This window comes from Squalius cephalus (genome assembly GCF_949319135.1).
Source record: "Squalius cephalus genome assembly, chromosome: 9".
Lineage (NCBI taxonomy): Eukaryota > Metazoa > Chordata > Actinopteri > Cypriniformes > Leuciscidae > Squalius > Squalius cephalus.
The window spans coordinates 17,132,669-17,155,134 of NC_137130.1; the positions used below are offsets into that span (position 1 = coordinate 17,132,669).

Below are 22,466 nucleotides of genomic sequence, written 5' to 3' on the forward strand. Positions count from 1 at the left end.
ACAACATCACAAGACTGGTTTGTTTCTGTTATATTATGGGCTAGGAAGTTGTCAACCAAGATCAAGCCTACAGTACCAAGAATGGGTCTACATAAAATAACTAAATGTGTATTCTATGCTCACAGAAGACTGCATATTTTGAATATGCAAAATGCATACTATTGATATTGAGATATATATATCAAGAGATAAATATAGGCATGTAAAAATTTGTCTGTCTATCTATCTTACAGTTTTTTCAAATTGCTTAGACACTAAAAGTGGAACTTGAGGCTCACTCAGTGAAACCATTCTCTCATGTACCGAATTTTCAGACCAGGTCTGCAAAACTAAAAGCACATTACGTGCTTTACACTCAGTTTGCTATTGTAAAACAAACTTTTTGCAAAACTCTAAACACAGTTCTCTAGATTACACACATTCTTTCAAAACTAACAGCTCTTTTGTGAAACACTGCCATTTAAATGCCACATTAATTGAATGATTGTCATGATGTCGTGTATTTACAGCATTTTACCTGCTAGAAATACTTGCTCAGTTTTAATGTTATTTTAAGGTGGGGTACAATTAAATGAACGCAAAACTCAGCATTTTGTTCGCATAGCCCCTTCTGTCACCTCACGTACCCCCCAGGGATAGGGGAGAGCGGGGCACAACCTAACGCGGGGCTAGTTGTAAAAAACCCTAGTTTTAAATACTTCCACAAAATTCAAATCTTTGGAAGATACCAAAGTCTCCGGCACGGACACCGCCGTCTCCAGAAAGGACACCACCGTCTCCGGCATGGACACCAATGTCTCCGGCATGGACACCACCGTCTCTGGTACATATCCGCCATCTCCGACACGGACACCACCGTATCCGGCACGGACACCAACATCTCCGGAATGAACACCGCCGTCTCCGGCACGGACACCAATGTCTCCAGAATGGACACCACCCACCATCTCCGGCACGGACACCAATGTCTCCGGGATGGACACCACCGTCTCCGGCACGGACACCACTGTCTCCGGCAGAGACACCAACGTCTCCGGCAAGGACACCACCCACCATCTCTGGCACGGACACCAATGTCTCCGGAATGGACACCACTGTCTCCGGAACGGACACCAAAGTCTCCGGAACGGACACCAATGTCTCCGGCATGGACACCAATGTCTCCGGCACGGACACCACCGTCTCCGGAACGGACACCAAAGTCTCCGGAACGGACACCAACGTCTCCGGCACGGACACCAAAGTCTCCGGAACGGACACCACCGTCTCCGGAAAGGACACCACCGTCTCCGGGACGGACACCAAAGTCTCCGGAACGGACAACAACGTCTCCGGCACGGACACCAATGTCTCCGTCACGGACACTACCGTCTCCGGCACGGACACCACCGTCTCTGGCACATATCCGCCATCTCCGACACGGACACCACCGTATCCGGCACGGACACCAATATCTCCGGAATGAACACCGCCGTCTCCGGCACGGACACCAATTTCTCCAGAATGGACACCACCCACCGTCTCCGGCACAGACACCAAAGTCTCCGGCAAGGACACAACCCACCATCTCCGGCACGGACACCAATGTCTCCGGAATGGACACCAACGTCTCGAATTATGAAAATCGAATTATTGATATAAAAAATAAACATTTTAATTATTTTTAACATTTTAAAAACATTATTAACATTATATATATATATATATATATATATATATATATATATATATATAATCTCCATACAAGATACAATATGTTTTGCAGCAACTTCACATAGCTAACAAATTCTAATCCTGCTGTAAAACAGTTCTAACAAGCCAATAGTGTCATTATTCAGCTCAAGTCAGTTCAGTATTGATTCAGTTCAGCTCCATAACTGTGTAAAGTTCATCAGTACTGTTTACTGTGTATTTGTTCTCATACGTGTAGGCTACGTGTGACAAACTCCTGTAACTCCCACTGCACACTGAACAAGCAAAAGGCACAAGATAGTACTGTTTTACATTTTTCACATCTGTGTATGTGGCTAATCATTTGATGTTTGTGTGTGGAGTAACTACGCAAAAACACAATTTTTGGAAGAGTTAATAGTTTTGAATGAAGTGTTTGCTTTTGCAACACATGTCTAATGTTTTGCATGTTGTGTGTTGGTGTGTGTGTGTGTGTGTGTGTGTGTGTGTATTGTGGTTTTGTGTGTAGAGTTTCAAGAAAGGGAGCCATATAGTTTCAGAAATTGTGTGTAAGCAATTTGAAAAAAACTGTAATGCCTTTAAATATTTACCATGGTAAACCTACCATTGCAGTGAGTGACAAGTCATTGTTGATGGAATCTCTTCAATAAAATTATTTTTTATGACTGTGATGGATAATACTAATTTACCACAGGTTTGCTACATAATAACAATACTGTGGTCATTTTTGTACGTGTTACAAGATCATAATTTGTGATTGACGGATCCGCTGTGTAGCCAACAAAAGATGAATAGCGCAAACGTCTTTCCTCTTCCTATTACACAGCCAATCAGCTTCCAGTTAGTTGCGTCATTAGCGTACGCAAGGTGCGAACGACCAATCACATGAGCGCATTGGGTCTGACTGTTACAGAGATTTTCTCACGACGAGGGTATCTGTGGGTTAGTTTGCACATCGAACCGCTGGTATTTCGGTGAATGTGAGTATGTGGTAAAATGTATCATTAGTGTTTTTAAGCAATGTTTTATTATGAGCTCTTAAGAGGGTTGTCATTCTGATGAGGTGATGCACTAGCATCCACAAAGCATCCACTACTGAAAGTGCTCTCTCAACGCTCCATGAACATGTTGAGAAAACTTTTGCTGCTCTTGATGCCTTGCATCGTTTTCATGACGCGGAGATCAACGGCAGCAGCGACGCCCAGCGCGAGCAAAACTTTGATCTGGGGTCCTGGACTGGAGACAAACATTGTCCTTCCTGCTCGGTTCTTCTTCATACAGACAGTGGACACCACCGGACGAAAGTGAGTAAGTCCTGCAGAAAGACCATAATGGGGCGGTATGGCTTAGTGTTTAATATCTGACTACAGTAAAGTTTTAAGTTCAAAAACCTTCGAGACTTAACTTCACGTCCATTTTTTATGCAAGGAAAGACACAACATGTGAATAGAAGGAATTTGTGAATATCACCACCACACTTACCAAGCTGGTCACAGGACATTTAAGACAAATGTATTACAAGTTTTCTGAAATGTTGTTTAAATATCCAAATGAGATTGAGATGAGATTGTCTAATTAAATATGCATGGATTTTGCTTTTCCTGAACAGATATTTGAACATGGATAAGGCCATGTTCAAGATTTCATTTAGTTGACATTGGAGCTAAAGAGTTTTTAGGAAATAAAATGTTATATATCAGGTGAATGATACATGAACAGACTTCTATGTAAAACCCTTACAGAATTAGATGGGAATGTTTGGTGTATGTACAGTGCTGGTCAGACTTATTTGCCCCCTTGGTAAATATGATCAAAAATCTGCATTGTTTATCCTTTTGATATATATATATATATATATATATATATTATTTTTTTTTTTATTTTTTTTTTTTTTTTAATGCAAAAATCTAACCTTTTATTGAAGTAAAAAAATTGAAAGTGAGGGGAAACTCACATTATGAAATAAATGTTTTTCTCCAAAACACACTGGGTACAATTATTTGCCCCCTTTTATTAAATACTTTTTGCAACATTTTTGATTTTGATGTTTGTTTTTGGATCACTGTCTTGTTGGAATATCCAAACATGGCCCTTTATAAGATTTCTAGCACAGGCTGTCAGGTTTCGTTTTATCTGAACGAGATGTCCAGGACCTCTGGCAGAAAATTAGGCCCACAGCAGTAATGATGCAGCAGAGTATTTCATTTTACACATGGGGTACTTTTTTATCCCTATATGAATCAAACCCATATTAAGTGTTTGCTGCCAAGTTCCTTTTTTTTTTTTTTTTTTTTTTCATCTGTCCATAGAACATTTGAAAAGTAACTGACACTTCTGGAACTTCAAACGGGACGGGTTCTATGGTCAGATGAAACAAAATAAAAGCTTTTTTGGCAGCAAACACTTAAGATGGGTTTGGTGCACACAGGGATAAAAAAGTACCCCATGTGTAAAATTGAATACTCTGCTAAGTTTCTGCCAGAGGTCCTGGACATCTTGTTCAGATACATGGCATCATGGAGTCAATCAAATACCAACAGATAAAAAATCAAAACCTGACAGCCTGTGCTAGAAATCTTAGCACGGGCCATGTTTGGATCTTCCAACAGGACAGTAATCCAAAAACAAACATCAAAATCAAAACAAAAATGATTCACTGAGCACAAAACCAAGCATCTGCAATGGCCATCCCAGTCCCTGACCTGAACCCTATAGAAAATGAGTGGGCTGAACTGAAGAGAAGAAGCGTCAACATGGATCTGGAGAGATTCTGTATGGAGGAATGGTCTCTGATCTCGTCAGGTGTTCTCCAAACTCATTAGGCATTATAGGAGAAGATCACTGTCTTGTCACAGAGCTGTCATCTTGGAAAAAGGAGGTTGCAAAAAATATTTAATAAAAGGGGGCAAATAATTGTTTCTAATGTGTTTTGGAGAAAAACATTTATTTCATAATGTGATTTCCCCCCACTTTCAATTATTTTACTTCAATGAAAGGTTAGATTTTTGCTAATTTATTTAAAACATCAAAAGGATTAACAATGCAGATTTATTTTTTTACAGCCATCTTTGATCATATTTACCAAGGGGGCAAATAATTCTGACCAGCACTGTAAATGCTACTGAAGTGACAATTTCTGGCTCAGTGCATGAGAAAACAGCCTTTAAAGATGTGTACTGTACAGACGCAAATACGTAAAGTGTTATAAAATAAACATTTCACTTTTGAATGTGTTCTATCCACTAGTCTAAAAAAAAAGCTCACATTTGTTCAGTTCCAACTAGAACCAAAAATTATATCATACAGTAGTAGAACCTTCAGAGTTTCACCTAGATCAGGGATGGGCAACTTCGGTCCTGGAGGGCCACTGTCCTACAGAGTTTAGCTTCAACCCGAATCAAACACACCTGAACAAGCTAATCAAGGTCCTCAGGATTACTAGAAAATTACAGGCAGGTGATTTTTTCAGGGTTGGAGCTAAACTCAGTAGGACAGTGGCCCTCCAGGACCGAAGTTGCCCATCCCTGACCTAGATCATCTTATTCTGTTGTCATCTTGGTACTTGGAGAAGCCAGAGACTAATACACAGGTCTAAAGAACCTATAATGAAGCATCAACTAAAAAGTACTATATATAAAGCATAAAAATAGGCTTATCTGCTGATCCTAAAGTGATACGAAGAACCATTGTAGAGCCCTTATTTAATCTAGGGCAATTGTGTGTTGTAAGTGCTTGACTAAATCCGCTAAAGGACACATCAGTAGTGATTGATTAGTCTAAGTCAGTCTTTTATGACTGTACGTTTGTCTCTTGACTGCATTGTAGCAGAGACTGTGTTCTGTGATAAATGAAACAGCAAATGCCTGGTGAATTCCCAGGACAGGTCTTTCTTTGATTTTCGCCCAGGGTGGTGAAAGCATTTTGTTTGAGAATTAATTTTAAGGCATCAATTTAATTCTGTCATGGCTCAAATAATAATGTCTTTGACATTTTGAATGTCCTTATCTTTAGTTTCACGACTTCTCCTGGAGAGAAAACATTCGAAGTGACAATTACATCTCCAACAGACCCTTATGCCAGAATCTGGATCCAGATTTTAGACCGGAACGACGGATCCTTTTTAGTTCGGTACCGCATGTACGCCAGTTACACAGATCTGCACATTCACATTCTGTTGAAAGACAAGCTGGTGGGGAAATCACCTTATGTGCTTAGAGGTGAGAAGAATCAAGTCTACTTTCATGATGCAGAGATGAACAATGTCTAATCTATTTCTCACTACCCAGGTGCAGTGTATCATGAATCATGTGACTGCCCAGAGCCCAGTGGTGCATTATGGGAGAAGAACATGCACTGTTCGGCCTCATTCTCTCAGATAGAGAGTGATTTATCCATCTTTCCCAGTGTGGATCCAGATCGTAATGCCCATGAGATCCTTCAGCGCTTCGGGAAGAGACATAGCCTGTGCCACTACACCATCAAAAACAACCAGGTACACACACATATCCACATTCAATGTGCTCATTACAATCTTTCTGTAGCCTATAACTACATAAAGAAGCAAGTAGATGCCAAAGTTTGAAATATATCTCATAATGTCATGTGCCTTTGAATGATTTGTCACTGTAGGTTTATATAAAAACACATGGAGAACATGTTGGATTCAGGATCTTCATGGATGCCTTCCTTCTGTCCTTCACGCGTAAAGTGAGTATTAGCTCAGTATACTGCAACTAAAAAAAATTTATGCACATAAATTATGTGAAGTAATAATAATGTTATTTATAAACACGTCATGTAGAATGTTCTCAGTCATTTACCTTCAGAACCATTAGATGGCACTGTAACATAGAGCGGTGGGAGGCATGCACAATTTTTTTTTATTTGTGCACATATTACAAAGAAAAAGACTTTTATGTAGTATTCAGTACTTATTTTCATACACTAGTACCTACTGTACCATTCAAAGGTTTGGGGTACATATACACATTTTTTAAAAATAAGTTAATACTTTTATTCAGCATGGACACATTGAACTGATTAAAAGTGACAGTAAAGACATTTATAATGTTACCAAAGCATGAATTTAATGCTTTTTTGTGTGACCAGGTCAAGCTTCCAGACATTGAGTTTTTTGTGAATTTGGGGGACTGGCCCCTGGAAAAGAGACGGGCCTCTGAGATGCCCAGCCCAATCTTTTCATGGTGTGGCTCCAATGACACACAAGACATCGTCATGCCAACTTATGACCTCACCGAGTCTGTATTGGAGACTATGGGCAGGTAAAGAAAACTGAATTGTAAATCTTTTTAAACTTTTTATGGAACGACATAAAACTTTTTATGGAGTACAAAGACTTTTAGGAAAATGTTTAACATAGAAAAAATGAGAAAAATGCAGTAAGGTAGTATTTTCACTATTGGTTTCAGATGTGGATAATGAGTGAATTATTTTATAAGATGTAAATTAATTTGATGTTAAGTAAAATTTGTGTCTGTTCATGAAAACAAGATGCAATATCTATTCTAACCTTTACACAAATTTTACAACAAAAAATGTGATGAGGGGAAAAATAATAGAAAAGTTCAGTATTATGTATAGTAAAATCATTGAATGATTACATAACATTAGGAAATAAAAGATTTGTTCTTTGATCATTTTGTTTTGTGGCAGAGTGAGTCTGGACATGATGTCTGTCCAGGGACACACAGGTCCAGCGTGGGAGCAGAAGATGAGCAAAGCATTCTGGAGAGGGCGAGACAGCAGGAAAGAGCGTCTTGAGCTGGTTAAACTGGCACGAGCGAACCCTGCCGTGCTCGATGCCGCCTTAACCAACTTCTTCTTTTTCAAACATGATGAGAGCCTTTATGGGCCCCTCGTCAAGCATGTGTCCTTTTTCGACTTCTTTAAGGTGCGTGAATTGCACATAACTTCAATACACACAGCATAGGTTTTTTTATGTTTCATGTAGTGTTATTTTTTAACTGAGGTGACGTGTATGTTTCTCTTAACAGTATAAGTACCAGATAAATGTGGACGGGACGGTCGCAGCATACAGATTACCTTATCTGCTTGCAGGTGACAGTGTGGTGTTAAAACACGACTCCATCTATTATGAGCACTTTTACAAGCAACTCCAGCCGTGGGTGCACTACATCCCCTTTAAAGCTGACCTCAGTGACCTAGTGGAGAAGATCCAGTGGGCTAGAGACCATGATGAGGAGGTACATCATCCCCATTCACACACAAACACCTCATTTGAACACAAAATAATGTGAATTAAACATTTTGGAAGCACAGAATTTTTTTATCTGGTATTACCATATTGGGATTATTAATATTTTAAATAAATGTTGAAAAATCTCGAATCAAGGTCATGCATTGCAGTTATTTTACCTTGTTTTTAGGTATGAGACACAGCAGAGAACCTAAACCCCTCTTGACCATGGTAAAAAAGGCATGACCTTGAGTCGCATATTGCTTTTATAAAAATAGCATGAACAATATGATAAGACACTAGTTTTCAATAGTTTAATTAATAATATGCATTATATAGTTCATGTAATATAATGGATGGATAAGCATATGGCTGGAAGGTTGCCCTAAGATTTCTAGTATAGTATATATTATATATATATATATATATATATATATATATATATATATATATATATATATATATATATATATATATATATATATATATATATACTCACCTAAAGGATTATTAGGAACACCATACTAATACTGTGTTTGACCCCCTTTCGCCTTCAGAACTGCCTTAATTCTACGTGGCATTGATTCAACAAGGTGCTGAAAGCATTCTTTAGAAATGTTGGCCCATATTGATAGGATAGCATCTTGCAGTTGATGGAGATTTGTGGGATGCACATCCAGGGCACGAAGCTCCCGTTCCACCACATCCCAAAGATGCTCTATTGGGTTGAGATCTGGTGACTGTGGGGGCCATTTTAGTACAGTGAACTCATTGTCATGTTCAAGAAACCAATTTGAAATGATTCGAGCTTTGTGACATGGTGCATTATCCTGCTGGAAGTAGCCATCAGAGGATGGATACATGGTGGTCATAAAGGGATGGACATGGTCAGAAACAATGCTCAGGTAGGCCGTGGCATTTAAACGATGCCCAATTGGCACTAAGGGGCCTAAAGTGTGCCAAGAAAACATCCCCCACACCATTACACCACCACCACCAGCCTGCTCAGTGATAACAAGGCATGATGGATCCATGTTCTCATTCTGTTTATGCCAAATTCTGACTCTACCATCTGAATGTCTCAACAGAAATCGAGACTCATCAGACCAGGCAACATTTTTCCAGTCTTCAACTGTCCAATTTTGGTGAGCTCGTGCAAATTGTAGCCTCTTTTTCCTATTTGTAGTGGAGATGAGTGGTACCCGGTGGGGTCTTCTGCTGTTGTAGCCCATCCGCCTCAAGGTTGTGCGTGTTGTGGCTTCACAAATGCTTTGCTGCATACCTCGGTTGTAACGAGTGGTTATTTCAGTCAAAGTTGCTCTTCTATCAGCTTGAATCAGTCGGCCCATTCTCCTCTGACCTCTAGCATCAACAATGCATTTTCGCCCACAGGACTGCCGCATACTGGATGTTTTTCCCTTTTCACACCATTCTTTGTAAACCCTAGAAATGGTTGTGCGTGAAAATCCCAGTAACTGAGCAGATTGTGAAATACTCAGACTGGCCCGTCTGGCACTAACAACCATGCCACGCTCAAAATTGCTTAAATCACCTTTCTTTCCCATTCTGACATTCAGTTTGGAGTTCAGGAGATTGTCTTGACCAGGACCACACCCCTAAATGCATTGAAGCAACTGCCATGTGATTGGTTGATTAGATAATTGCATTAATGAGAAATTGAACAGGTGTTCCTAATAATCCTTTAGGTGAGTGTATATATTACATACATATATATTATATATGGACACATACATACTGAACTGTTTGAATTAGAGATGTTGAAGTTATTCTTCTTCTGTTTTCAAAGCAGAAGGTTTACATGCAGCCTTGTTATGTTGCTGTTCAGTAGTGTGAGATTCGGGTGAAAGGGTTTGCAGCCAACCCTTGATTGAAGCAATTGGTAACTGAACAAACAATCCTGCAACCTGTTTTTTTTTTGTTTTTTTTATCTTATAGGCGAAGAAAATTGCCCTGGCAGGTCAGCAGTTTGCACGAACCCATCTAATGGGTGACAGTATATTCTGTTACTACTTCAAACTCTTCCAGGTAATAATTTTTTTTCTTTCTTCAGTTCAGTGCTCTGGTGTATCTGTTGTGGCAATGACTACACCAAGAGCGTAAAGGTCGTTGTTTCGCTGACACTACAGATTCATGGTTGTATGCAGGGTTTCCACGGGGCATTAAAAAGCCTTAATAATGTATTTTTCTGCTAGGCATTAAATTGTAAGAAATTTTACTGTGTATTTTTTTCATAGTACATCACAGTGCACGCTTCACCAGAGATGAGTAAGGGAGGGTTAGTCGCTTGAGAGAAGAGAGCGGGCAAATTCAAGCAAAATTAGTGCTAATTTAACTCCCAGAAGTGCTAATTTAACTCTCAATATCTCGAAGATGACCCGTTTCAGAGATGGTTGCCAACAACTAATGACAGCAACGAAGCCAAGCAATTTATGCCGCAAGGCTTTTAAATTAGGTACTTTGGGAATGAAGGTGAATTTCAAATTATTTAGATTTTAAGAATACTTTTCCATCAGCTGGTTAAAATTTACAACATTGCGTGTGCATCCGCACTCTGATGTAAGCAAGCCCAACATGGATGAGAATTATGAATGAGCGAAGGAGACGCACTGAATGAAAATGTACATTCACTCTCTGACAGTAGATGGCGCTTAAGGAACAGCAATAATGCAGCTGTTACCCTCTAACCCCGTAAACAAAGTATCTGCACTACTTTCTGTTTCTTAACAGTAGGCTACTTAAATGTTTCAAACAGCCATTCAGAGTTCTGTTTACATATTACATATACAATGTATTTTGAGAATGGGTAAGTTTGTTCTTTATGTGCGTACAGTATTTTCATTTCTTCAGGTCTTGAAAAGTTGTAAATTTGGTTTTTAGCTCCTCTTTTTCTGCTCACATTATTTTGATTTTATGAACTTATCAGTGTGTATATCTTATCCTCTCTTGATCTTCAATCTTCTTCCAAGTTTTATGTTCTCAAGGACTCGAAAGCCAAAGGTCAGATAGTGCACGTCTTGCCATCTGCACGGCACACACATTAAGCGGTAATTTTACTGTATGTGTTGATAAGACTATGGTAATATGACTAGAAGCACTTTACTTTATCATATAATAAAGACTTATGAGCGTGTTTCTGTAAGATTCAGTCTTTCTAGGTCTGCTGTGGGTATTTCCTTTATACATATTCAGTGTTGGATATATTTTCCCCATTATTTCCTAATTGTGAATTGTTCTGAAACTTGATATCTAGTAAATTAACCACAAAAACAACATTTATTCTAAAAAAAGTCTTATTCTAAATCAGTAATCACTAATTGGTGGTTTTGTTTCTTTACTCTGTATATCAACATTCTCAAAACAAAGGACACAATTAATAATGATTATAATCACAGCATTGATATTTTAATAATTAAGACATTAAGATTTTTAAATATATATGATTTAAATCTAATAATTTATTTTTAACAGTCATTTTGTTGTGCATATATTTAATTGAATACATTTGTATTTTTGATGTGTATTATGTATTGTTTGATTTGTTATTTTTTTCTGTATATGTTGACATGTACACTTTGAGTTTGAGAAAGGCGCATTACAAATAAAATATTATTATTTGACCAGCTAAATATCTGTAAAGGCATTCACCTCACTAAATATAATATTTTCCTTTTATTATTACTTTTAGCTGGTCCCAAGTTTCCTGAGTGCTCACAGTAGTCATTGAGCACAAGTATCCCTGAGGTCATGAACTTCAGCACTTTATGGTTTTCCATAACCATGGGCCCAAACATTAATCTTTAAACACACGTTCTGGCCTCAAAGCACTTCTCAGCAATAAACCTGTGTGCGTTTGAGGTGTGGAAGTGTTGGAGGTCAAGACCACAGCGGCTACTTGAATTTTATGTGATTCGTACTGCAGATAAAGATGCTTGTTTAGTGTGATGATGTTGCAGTTAATTAAAATTTTAAAGTAAAAATAAAAATAATAGTGCTACACTAGGACAATGAAAAAGGGTGTGTGACTGGGTGGATTAATCACAAATTGTGTAGCTGAACTTGCATATTGAGAAATAAATTATATATTTTTACTGCTGAAATTGTGTACACCAAATGAACTTTCTGCACTCATCTAGCTCTGTGTTTTTGTTTGTAGAAGTACGCTGAACTGCAGGTCACTGAGCCCAAGGTTAGAGATGGCATGGAGCTGGTGGAGCAGCCAAAGGATGAACTTTTCCCATGTTACTGCGCAAGAAAACAGGTCTGTTCACTAAAGAAATCAAGAAATCACCAAAGAAACAAAAGAAATCACCAAAATGTGTACCGGTACATTCATTGTTAGTAATTGAACCGATTTTACATAATAGTAGAGATTGATACTAAAAAGTCATCATTGCACAATAGTCAATTCTTAGGTATCCATCAAAATAAAATATAACCAAACTCCATTGGCCGCATTTACATTACATGGTTCAAGTGACCCAATTCCGATTTTTTCTTCTCATGTGGCACAGATCGGATATGACCGTCGAATATGTAAGCAGGAAAAAAACGCATGGATTCCGATATTCTCAGATCGGTTTCAGGCCTCATTCATTTGTTGAAATAAATCTGATATGAATCAAATACATGGATTTTCGCCTGCCATGTAAGCGGACAGATCGGATATTCCCATCAATGTGAGTCGTATAATATAGAAAAAGCCACGGTGGCGAATGACGTCAACTCAAGTTGTGTACAAGTCGCATTTTATTCGGCTATTACATTCAGAAATAATGTATACAGGTAAATAAATTGAAGTCTAAACTAGGCTATTTTAGTTTCCCTCACTCCACAACAACATCTTTTAAATTCAACGGATATTCAGAACAAGAATGAAAAATAAATGTAGGCTAGCTATATAAACGTCAAGCCAAAACAAACTAAAAGGCTAAACTAAAACAGAAACCGGCATTGGGCTGATGTAGCCTACCTCATTCGGCACAAATCCAAATGTTTCCATATTCACTGTATATTTGGATGCTAAACTATTATTTATTGTGTAAATTATGGGCTTTGTACTTCACTCGCATTCCATTATCAACATAAAACATAATCGACTTTTGTGTTTATGCTGCTATTTGCGCATGTTAAACTAAACCCCTGGACAACAAATCTTGTTATTTTTAATGGATCACAGATTCACACTTATGAATTGTAATCTAATTTAATTCTAATTTAACATCTTGCCAGTTGCCGGTTAATAAACGGTTAACGGATGCCGTTTAAGAAAAAAAAAAAACGAAAGGAACATCCCTAATGTCTACCTTGGTTGTTTCACTAAGTGTTGTTTAAATGCAGATATCGGATATGGGTCACTTTTAAAAGTTGTAAGGTGGTTGTCAAAAAAATCGGATATAGTCAGCAAATCGGAATTGGGCATCAAGACATGCAGTAAAATGTATTCAAATTAAGCACTTTTTTACAAAGTTTCAGTTTATTCTGTTTTATACTATTTATATAGTTACATAATACTGTTAATCTTTGAATTTTCTGCACTATAAAATAAAATATTTATTGTTAAAAAACGACAGGGACTATAAAAGTTGTAAGGTAGCAACAGTTTACCACCAAATGGTATAATGATGTACCAGTAGAGTTAATTAAGTATCTGATGGGTTTATTGTCATTTCATAAAGCAGAAAAGCTGGATTTATGAGGGCAATACACTGTTATGACTTGGACTGATCAGCAAATTACTCTGATAAAATGTTTATATGAATTCTTTAAGTCTGAAATGCATTAGTCCTGGATCATATCAAACATGTCTAATTGTTTTTGTTTTTGTATACTGTAGGTCAGAGATGAGCTGTGAGACCTCCGGTTTCATCATGTAACAGTAGCCATCAAATTTAGATGGATTTGCACCAGAACATGTTTCTAAGGCTGCATGTGACTGCAATGTCTTAACTGAATGTTTCTCTTTTTGTATTAAATCTTTCTATTTCTACACTCTTGCTGGTCTGGTTTATATGAATTATATATTAGGTCCATTTTTGTATTGAAAGTTTGATAGAAGGGCTTGCTTATTGCTTTAAAATCAGAGTAAACTTTAATATACAATAACTATGCAATACACAATGGAGACATATGTTCCACCAAGTTTGGACTAGAATAATCCTGTTATTTATACGGAAAAATGTATTATAACAGAATAATTAGAATAAATAAGACATGTTCTTTATTTTTTTTAGACAAGACTCTAAGGTTTATGCCTATATAGAAACTGACTTAAACCTAGAAATGTTTGGGTAAAAATGTGACAAAACACCCTGGACTTAATTTCCTATCTAACATTAAGAACCAAACAAACTTCCTTTTTTGAAAGGATTTGTTTGTGAAGTGTTTCCTTAAAATAATAAAACGATGACATTCATACATTTTAAGTGTGCTCTATGTGTCCGAATTCCTGAGGCGCATGCTTGCTCCTTTACTTTAGGTGGCGCTGTTAACAACGTGATTCATATGATCCGCATGTCTGCCCCGTCCACGTGTAAGTGAGAAAAATTTTCCCGGGAATTTTGGAGCCCCGAGCCCGCTCCTTCAACCACGCAACAAGTCACATTGAACTTCTAAATGGAGTTTTCAGAGGTATTTTCTCTATAAAAAACATCCTAGTAACACTTTGAGTTAAACAAATGGGAAAATGAGTGCTTCACAGTGTTGCATTTTGTAATGCCAAGCTTTACGAAGAATGTATTTATGAGAGCTTCGTTTTTGACACTTTTTGAGAGATTTTAATCGCGGAATATTACAGGAGAGTGTGAGCATCCCGTTCGAGCAGAAAGAGCTGGAGTGCGCGTTCACGGTCCCTGCTGACCTCAGCGCTGAATGCACCGCTGTGGTGTTGACTCACGGCGCGGGCGGAGACATGCACGCTAGACAGCTGGAGAGCCTCGCGCACGCTCTCGCGCGTTCAGGAGTTCTGTGCCTGCGGTTCACCTGCAGGGCCGTGAACTTCATGTACAGATTCAGAGCTTATCTCACCGTTGTGGTAAGAACTTATTTTTCCAATATTATATGCACATGAAATGTTTATATTGCAACCACATTTTATTATTGTATTGTTTTTAATAATAAAACAAAACGATACAAATGTATTATTACATAAATAATACTTGCAATTGTGCTATCTACCAGAATTACTTAAAGAGCCACGAGAGATTTGCACCAAACAGAATTTTCTTGGGAGGTAGGACTCACTCTTTTTTTCTCAAACACTCTCTAATGGTATTTTTGACAAGCCTGAGAAAGTATACTAGCTTTTCTGTGAGAGATGAATTTGTTTGTTTGAATGAGCAAACGTGTTTTGAAGGAGGAACTGAAAAATTCGCAGATTCCATTTTGGTTTTTAGAGGCTTTACTTCTCGGAAATACATTTGCTTATGTCTAATAAATTCTCTTTGTCTATTTGTTTCCAGGGCGCTCTATGGGTGCTCGTACAGCTGTTGCTGTGTGTGAACATATGCAGAGACAGAAGGCTGCAGTCCAGGGGGTTCTGTGTTTGTCATTCCCACTGCATCTACCAGGAAAACCACTAACATATGTTGAGCGGAGCAGAGGCTTGCTTGCGCTGTCGAAAACTTCTGTGCTGTTTGTTTCCGGCACTACAGATAACATGTGTGAAAAGGTGAACACGGATGAGAAGTTTTTTTTTTTAAAGTTCTTCCTGTTGAACCTTTAAAAGGAATAGTTCACCCAAAAATAAGAAATCTTTCATAATTTTCTCACCCTCACTTTGTTCCAAACCTGTAGGACCTTTTTCTATAGAGCACAAAAGAAAGTTTGAGAAATGTGTTTTTTGTTGTTGTTGTTCACACAATGAAAGTCAATGGTCAGTAATACCTTTTGGTTTTCAGCATTCTTCAAAATATCTTTGTGTTCCACGGAAGAAAGAATGTCATACAGGTTTGAAATATGAGGGTGAATAAATGACAGAATTTTTATTTTTGAGTAAATTAGCCCTTTAACTTGTTAAAGTTTTTAAACCTACCTAATCTATCACATTCTTTCGTATTTATATTTCTTTAATGAAATACAAAGCTTATCCTTTGCTTTCTTTTCAGAGACTTCTAGAAAGTATTAGACATGACATGAAAACCCCTTCTGCCGTTCACTGGGTCAAAGATGCTAACCATGGAGTCAAAGTACGTGGCAGAACAGAAGAATCAGTACTGGAGGAAGTCAATCCACAGATTATTGCATGGGTACTAAAACACAAATGAAATGTGCATTTATAAGTAAATAAATATTATTCTTACTGTTGGATGAAAAAAGATGGTGAGATGCTGAGCCTTTACCCTAACCCTCATTATGTTACCCTGTACCTCATTATATTAACTCCATTACAGATCATTTATATAAGAATAATAAAGATCATAATATATATATATATATATATATGAATGAGTTGGTAATGTTAACCTTTAATAACAATACCAGCTGACTGGTTTCCCTGTATGTTTACAGCATTAGTTGAGAGGTTTGTTTCCTTGAGAAAAATAAACATGTAGGCCCTAACTGATATTTAGTCAAATTAATCGATATTGAATCAAGAATGGAATCGATTCGCAAGCTTATGAATCGAATCACCCCCGGTGATATGTGGAAGACTGAAACAATGCAGGACATATAGGCCCATATTCTGGAATAGCAACAGTAAATGTGTTAATAATGGATGTTGCCGCTTTGATAATTCAAAGTATAATAGGATATGAAGACATTGCAGTATTACAGTGAAAGCTTGAGTAAAGTTTTATTATAAATAATAACAGCTATTTTTATTTAACAGTGTTTTCCCCCCCTATGAAACGCAACCAAATCCCCATTACCACCAACTGGTATTATTTGAGAGGTGTGCAGTATAATTAGGTTATTTTAAGTATTGTTTTCTTAAAATTTTGTATTTGTTAGGTGAATTTGGTTGATTTCAATATTACATTAAAAGTGGAAAAAGATCTGAAATGATGTCTGTTTTTTTTCTTCTGACATCTTTTGTAAAAACAGTATGTTCTTATAATTGATGAATTATTCCCAATTCTATGTTGTGCGCCTCGCATATAAATGCTTTTTATTATTATTATTATTATTATGCTTTAAACAACAAAACAATACAATATACACACACACAAAAGAAAAATTACATGCCAAAAACAAACAAACACTGTCTTACATTCATAGAGATTACAAGACCTTTGTATCAAAGATTTTGAAGACAGTCTTAATAGCTTTTCCATTAGTATTAGTACTAGAAAACTAATTTTCAAAATCTTAAAGGACTGCTGAGAAAAGTTTTTTTTGTTGTTGTTGTTGTTTTTTTTAACTTACACATATGAATGTGAAATTTGACTAATAAAATTAACAGATTAATTACAATAGCTTTCTTATTCACACTGTTATCATACAAAATTACATTTTCAAAATGCAAATCAAAATTAAAGAGTAGACCTAACTTTTCCTTAATAAACATAGATGCCAGAAAATGTGGTGTACTGTTTCCAAGAGCAAAAATAGCTGCACATCAATGTCTTTTTGAAACTTACTAAGGAAAGATTTGACAGGGAATTTGTATTATCTTGAACCAAATTTCTTTCACCTTGTTTGTAACAAAAAAGAAGAAAAAAAAAAACATATGAGGTAATAACCAAACACTTTCCCAATCAAGGCCATCAACAAATTTAATCCAATAAGCAATAGAGCAAGACTTGGTGACAACCTCCTTTAGAAATAGAGAACGAATAGATTTGTTGTTGTTTTTGGACTGTACCAAACCAATTTTACCACATACTGTATAAATTTGATTAATTATGGGCATATCAACCGATGACTACACATCTCTACAACGGGAAATTATTTGCAGAAAATACAAGAGAAAAATCCTTGTGAGTCACAGGAAAATTAAAGTGCAAAAGAAACTCGTCATACCCTTAACAAACCAGCTTTTTTCTAGCTTACGAATGCTGTGTATGTACCTTTAAGAACTATGACGTTATCGTACGAACAATCTTATGATTGGCTGGTTCTTTCTCGAGTTTCCGGCAGTCAACTGTAAACATGGCGCAGGAACCCTGGAATAAAATTAATATTCCTTTTCCAAGTGCTGTTTCTTCAATTCGAATCCCTTTTACTGGTTCAACGGGTATCTTCTAATATTTTAACCCATATATTTACTGCACTTTACTATGAAGAGTACATACACGGCATGTAATGAAATATAAAGCGAACAGTGTGTTTTCCCGCGACAGACACATGTGAAACGGTGCGCCGTGACGTGATATAGTTTGTCTGCAGTGATAAAGCATTTAACTCGTAACTTTTGAACTCATTAGACGGTCGCGTTGTCCAATACAAGACTTGTTTTCTAGTGTTAGCGTAGTCTTCTGCATAATGTGTAATTCTTGTATTATTACTATAATAGGTTAAATGATACCATGTTGTATAGTTATCGCACGTGCTTATTGTGTATGTGCAAGTGTTTGGTGAATGTACTCAATATAACTGTCGCTACATGTTTCACCAAATAACAACTCTATTAACTATGAACTTTTTAAGTAAAAGTGTATAATAAGTGTGCAGTATGCCACTCTATAAAAAAATGATGTTTCTCTGTCTAGATATCTTGATTAACTGTCTGCTGGCTGACTGTGAGGCAGTGTTGACCCTGTTATGTAGTGAAGTTCTGCAGACAGAAATCCGTGTGCTCTACGAACTACTTTACGTTTTGAACAACGGCTTCAGACAACACAAGCCATTCCGAGCATTAAAACAGGTCGGAACCCAGTGCTTCAATGTATTACTGAAGTTATTGCATAATTATTCCAGGCCCATAATAAAATCCCTGTTTTTAATTTATATGAAATGTATGAAATATGCACCATCTGCAGGTTGAACAGTGTGTAAACCGCTTAAAAGAGATGAAGTTACAAGCAGCAGTGGAAGATCTGCAGGAACTGTGTCCAAACAAATTTCAGAGGTAAGGTGTGTAGGCTAAAGCACCATGAAATCAGAATGAACCATTCATATTTTTGTATGGAATATTGCCATGTTTATTATAAATGATTTATCAGTGCATACATCATTCTAAACTTTATGTGCTATCATAATCTTATCAAAATAAGTCCCTCACCCTCTTACAATGACAAGGGCAAGACAACCTGTCACTCACATGAGATCATAGCAATAGCAAACCACAACCATCCAATCAATTCCAGATGGACAAAATGAAGTCCTGGCCTACATTTATTTCTTGTTCATTTCTCTTGTATCACAATCGCAAAGTCTGTCTTCAAAGAAAATACTTTTTGTCCGTTTATGGTTGGTTTCTGCGCAGGGATGCTGGAGCAGAGGTTGGCGAGTGTGATGTTCCCAGTCAGCCCATGTTGGAGTGGCTCTGTCTCAAACTACTTGGAGCCTCGAGTCTTTCAGCCCGAACGCTGGAGCGGTGCACCCAGGCTTTCATGTATCCTAAATGTTCACATTCACAACCATTTACTTTGCTATGAAAATATATAAAAAGTATGATCAAAGAACTGTGAATGACTGTGATCCTTCACACCCCAGTTAGACTGACACGACAGCACCTGCAGCTGCGCGAGTTCATTGTGCTGAATATGGTGATGCTCAGCATGCTCAGTCGTCTCTGGTGAGTTTATGTACCGTTATAATTATTGACCATATCTCTGTTGGATTCCCATATGTATGATATGGGATGTATGAAAATGCCAAATTGGGGAAACTTTATGGAAGGAGCATCATTTCATATATTCTGTGCAAACTTGATTGTTGAAATTTGGAATAATTGTGCCTTAGTGTGTTCAGCATAATCAAAGAAATTGATTTGATGTTGTATTTTTACTTTTTTTTTTTTTACCTTGTTTTATGGACAAATGTGTATGTACCCATGAAGTGAGCTAGATCAAAGTCCCTTGAAAGAGAGTCTGTTCACTCGGCGACCATATTTGCAATGCCTCCGGGAAGCTTTTTCAGGCATTCAAGACCAAGTCCTATCTACTTGAATTGGGGAATCCTGAAATCTCCATAACTGCTTGTCATACTCTCATTTAAATAACATATTCAGTATTTAAAATTGACTTCTCTGTAAGATGTTTGCATTGCTACATTATTGACAATAGACAATGGATATTTTTTAGCTATATATTTAGCAGAAATTTTGCTGAAGTCACCACACATTTAGGGTTATGATATGAGTTAGGGTTAGGTTTTATAACTAACTGTATTTCAAAAACAATAGTGTGTGTGACTGGGTGTATTTGTGAGCATGTATTTCAAGCATGAAATGAAAAACCAAAATGTTAAAAATTGTTTCAGAAAATGTTCTGAATATTTTAAACTTTTCCTGAACAATGAACAACAAATATAATTCTGTAATGGTATAATGCTTTTTATTTATTTTTTTTATTTTATCACTTTTTTTCTAGGGTGTTCTTCAGAGGTATTCTGAGAGCCCTCATCCCCATGTACAAAAGAGCCACTGAACTCCTCCAGAAGGTGTCACAGTCCAAGCCCATGGCCTACCTGACCGACTTCACCCTGCCTGGGGACCTGAAAGAGTTCCTGTGCCTCGCACACCCTGGTCTACTGATGGAAGAAGGCACCAAAGACCTTTTAAAGGTCCCAAGAGGGCCAAGAAAGTCCAAAGTATCAGTCCTTTGCAGGTTGTTTGGGGACAGAGGGCAAGAAGAGAATAATGGAGAAGAGGAGAGAGAGATGATGCCAATATTTTCTGCTGGTCTTGATGATGGTTCTAGTCTGGATCTGGGGGCTGCAGTTTTACAACAACAGCCAGGTTTTTGGGTTTTGTTACCAATGATGATTTTGCGTATTTTATACTACTTTGATGTTACTGTATATGTATATACTATGTAATCATATTTGCTTGTTGTAATTCTTCAGATGTCTCACCCTATGGACTGGACATGAAGGTTGTGCTTCCACAATCTTGTAAAACCACCAAACAGGTATTTGATCTTGATTTGTATGTTGCCATATGACAGATCAAACTGAAGTATAATTTTGAGAACAATAATATGCTGACATATTCATAGAAATGCAGTCATAGGTTAAAGGGATGGTTCGGCATAAAATCAACCTAGGGTCCTTTGCACCATGACCTCGAGCCAAACGCCCTGTTAAACTGACAGGACTTTAAAACACACGCAAATGATAAACTTTCACTCTATGATGGTTAAACTGTGCAATTAATCCGATAATGATAGGAAACCCAGCAATGGCGATGATCAGCTTCTCCTCCATTTTCTCGAACTAATGTTTTGGTAGGAACGAAAGTTTACATCGTATGTTTCTCCGGAATCAGTCAGCGCGAAGGACGTCTATATTCCGATTGGTTGCTGACGTTTTGCGGCGGAGGTGTTTGACTGGAGGTCATGGTGCAAAGGACCCTAGGTTGATTTTACTCCGAACCATCCCTTTAACATTGATGCATTATTCCCAAAGATGTCTGTGGATCCACTGTTCAAATCGGACTTCTCAAGCCAAATTGCAGTCTGTCAGAAGAGGAAGTTCTTGGAGTCACTGGAGAAGGTGTCCTCGTTCAGAAACATGGCTGCCCATCTGAAGGAAGTAATGCACTGGTGCCGGAGCTGCAAGTTTCTTCGAGAGCGTAAGCACCTGGCCTTCTTGCACCTTAAGTGTCTGAGGATGGAAAGTCTGGAAGCTGAAGGTGTCAGGTACATAAAAACACTTTAAATTAAATATGTATTTATGAGTCTTAGCTGGTGTGTCTAATCGTTTTTTTTGTTTTGTTTGTTTGTTTGTTTTTTTCAGGGTGGAGAAGAGTTTGAAGAAGTTTAAGTTAGAATTTCACAAGGCACTGTTTCTTCCAAAGACTCTCCCACCAAAACGTTCCTGTTCCTTCACTGCACTTTGGAGAACTCGATGGCACCTCAGAACCTTCATGGCACGCAACAGAACTATCAGATCTAGGTCTGCATTTACCAGGATGTGCTCTAGAACAGTTAAAAACTCATTGAAACAAGTGAGGAACTGCAGCCAACCACAACAATTTCCAAAAAAAGAAGTGTCAAGAAACAATATGGCACCTGGAGCCAAGTCAGAAAAAATTGACTCACAGACTGTCTTGCGGAAACCAAATATGCCAAAAAATGATATTGATGATATTTTTGAATTCTTTGGATTTTAAGTTGTTCATAATGTTGGTTGAATGCATGAATGGTTTTATTATTTTTAAAACCTAGGCACGAAAACTAACCTCTGATCACTGTGAAAAAAAAAAAAAGTTGAAAGAAATTGCTTCCTATACTCTGTGATTTTCTGTAATTCTTTTCTGCACAATAAAAATGTTCTACAGAGATTATGTTTGACAAATGTCAATATCCTTTTGAATTCTATTGCTTGGAATGTGGAAATCCAGAGAAGCAAAGTGAGAAAATAAACCTGCAAGGAAGTTTGTGATCTGATCTTGTCAATTATTTATAATCTGATGATTGGATACATGGAGCTT

General features: G+C 37.4%; 2 protein-coding genes across 4 annotated transcripts; both read left to right on the forward strand.

The window, feature by feature from the left end:
* The first annotated feature begins 2,521 nt into the window (after positions 1–2,521).
* poglut2 (protein O-glucosyltransferase 2) lies at positions 2,522–14,345 on the forward strand. Of its 3 annotated transcripts, XM_079881739.1 has the most exons (11): positions 2,522–2,672; positions 2,874–2,996; positions 5,704–5,909; positions 5,979–6,184; positions 6,322–6,399; positions 6,802–6,974; positions 7,366–7,603; positions 7,707–7,916; positions 9,866–9,955; positions 12,084–12,188; positions 13,764–14,345. In XM_079881739.1, the coding sequence occupies exons 3-11, from the start codon at positions 5,828–5,830 to the stop codon at positions 13,779–13,781; spliced, it is 1,200 nt and encodes a 399-aa protein (XP_079737865.1). In that variant the 5' UTR covers positions 2,522–2,672; positions 2,874–2,996; positions 5,704–5,827; the 3' UTR covers positions 13,782–14,345. The 3 variants fall into 3 exon arrangements, with proteins under 3 accessions (XP_079737865.1, XP_079737863.1, XP_079737864.1); XM_079881737.1 differs by having other exon boundaries at positions 2,522–2,996; XM_079881738.1 differs by lacking the exons at positions 12,084–12,188; positions 13,764–14,345 and adding an exon at positions 8,100–8,140 and having other exon boundaries at positions 2,522–2,996; positions 9,866–9,920.
* A 188-nt stretch (positions 14,346–14,533) lies between these two features.
* On the forward strand, positions 14,534–22,421 carry rmp64 (ribonuclease MRP subunit p64). Its single transcript, XM_079882291.1, has 14 exons — positions 14,534–14,557; positions 14,724–14,960; positions 15,107–15,158; positions 15,388–15,596; positions 16,033–16,180; positions 17,988–18,104; positions 18,580–18,734; positions 18,850–18,938; positions 19,296–19,424; positions 19,530–19,607; positions 20,404–20,771; positions 20,879–20,943; positions 21,440–21,672; positions 21,770–22,421. Exons 1-14 carry the CDS (start codon positions 14,543–14,545, stop codon positions 22,143–22,145), a joined length of 2,271 nt encoding a protein of 756 aa, XP_079738417.1. The 5' UTR covers positions 14,534–14,542; the 3' UTR covers positions 22,146–22,421.
* The last annotated feature ends 45 nt before the right edge of the window (positions 22,422–22,466 follow it).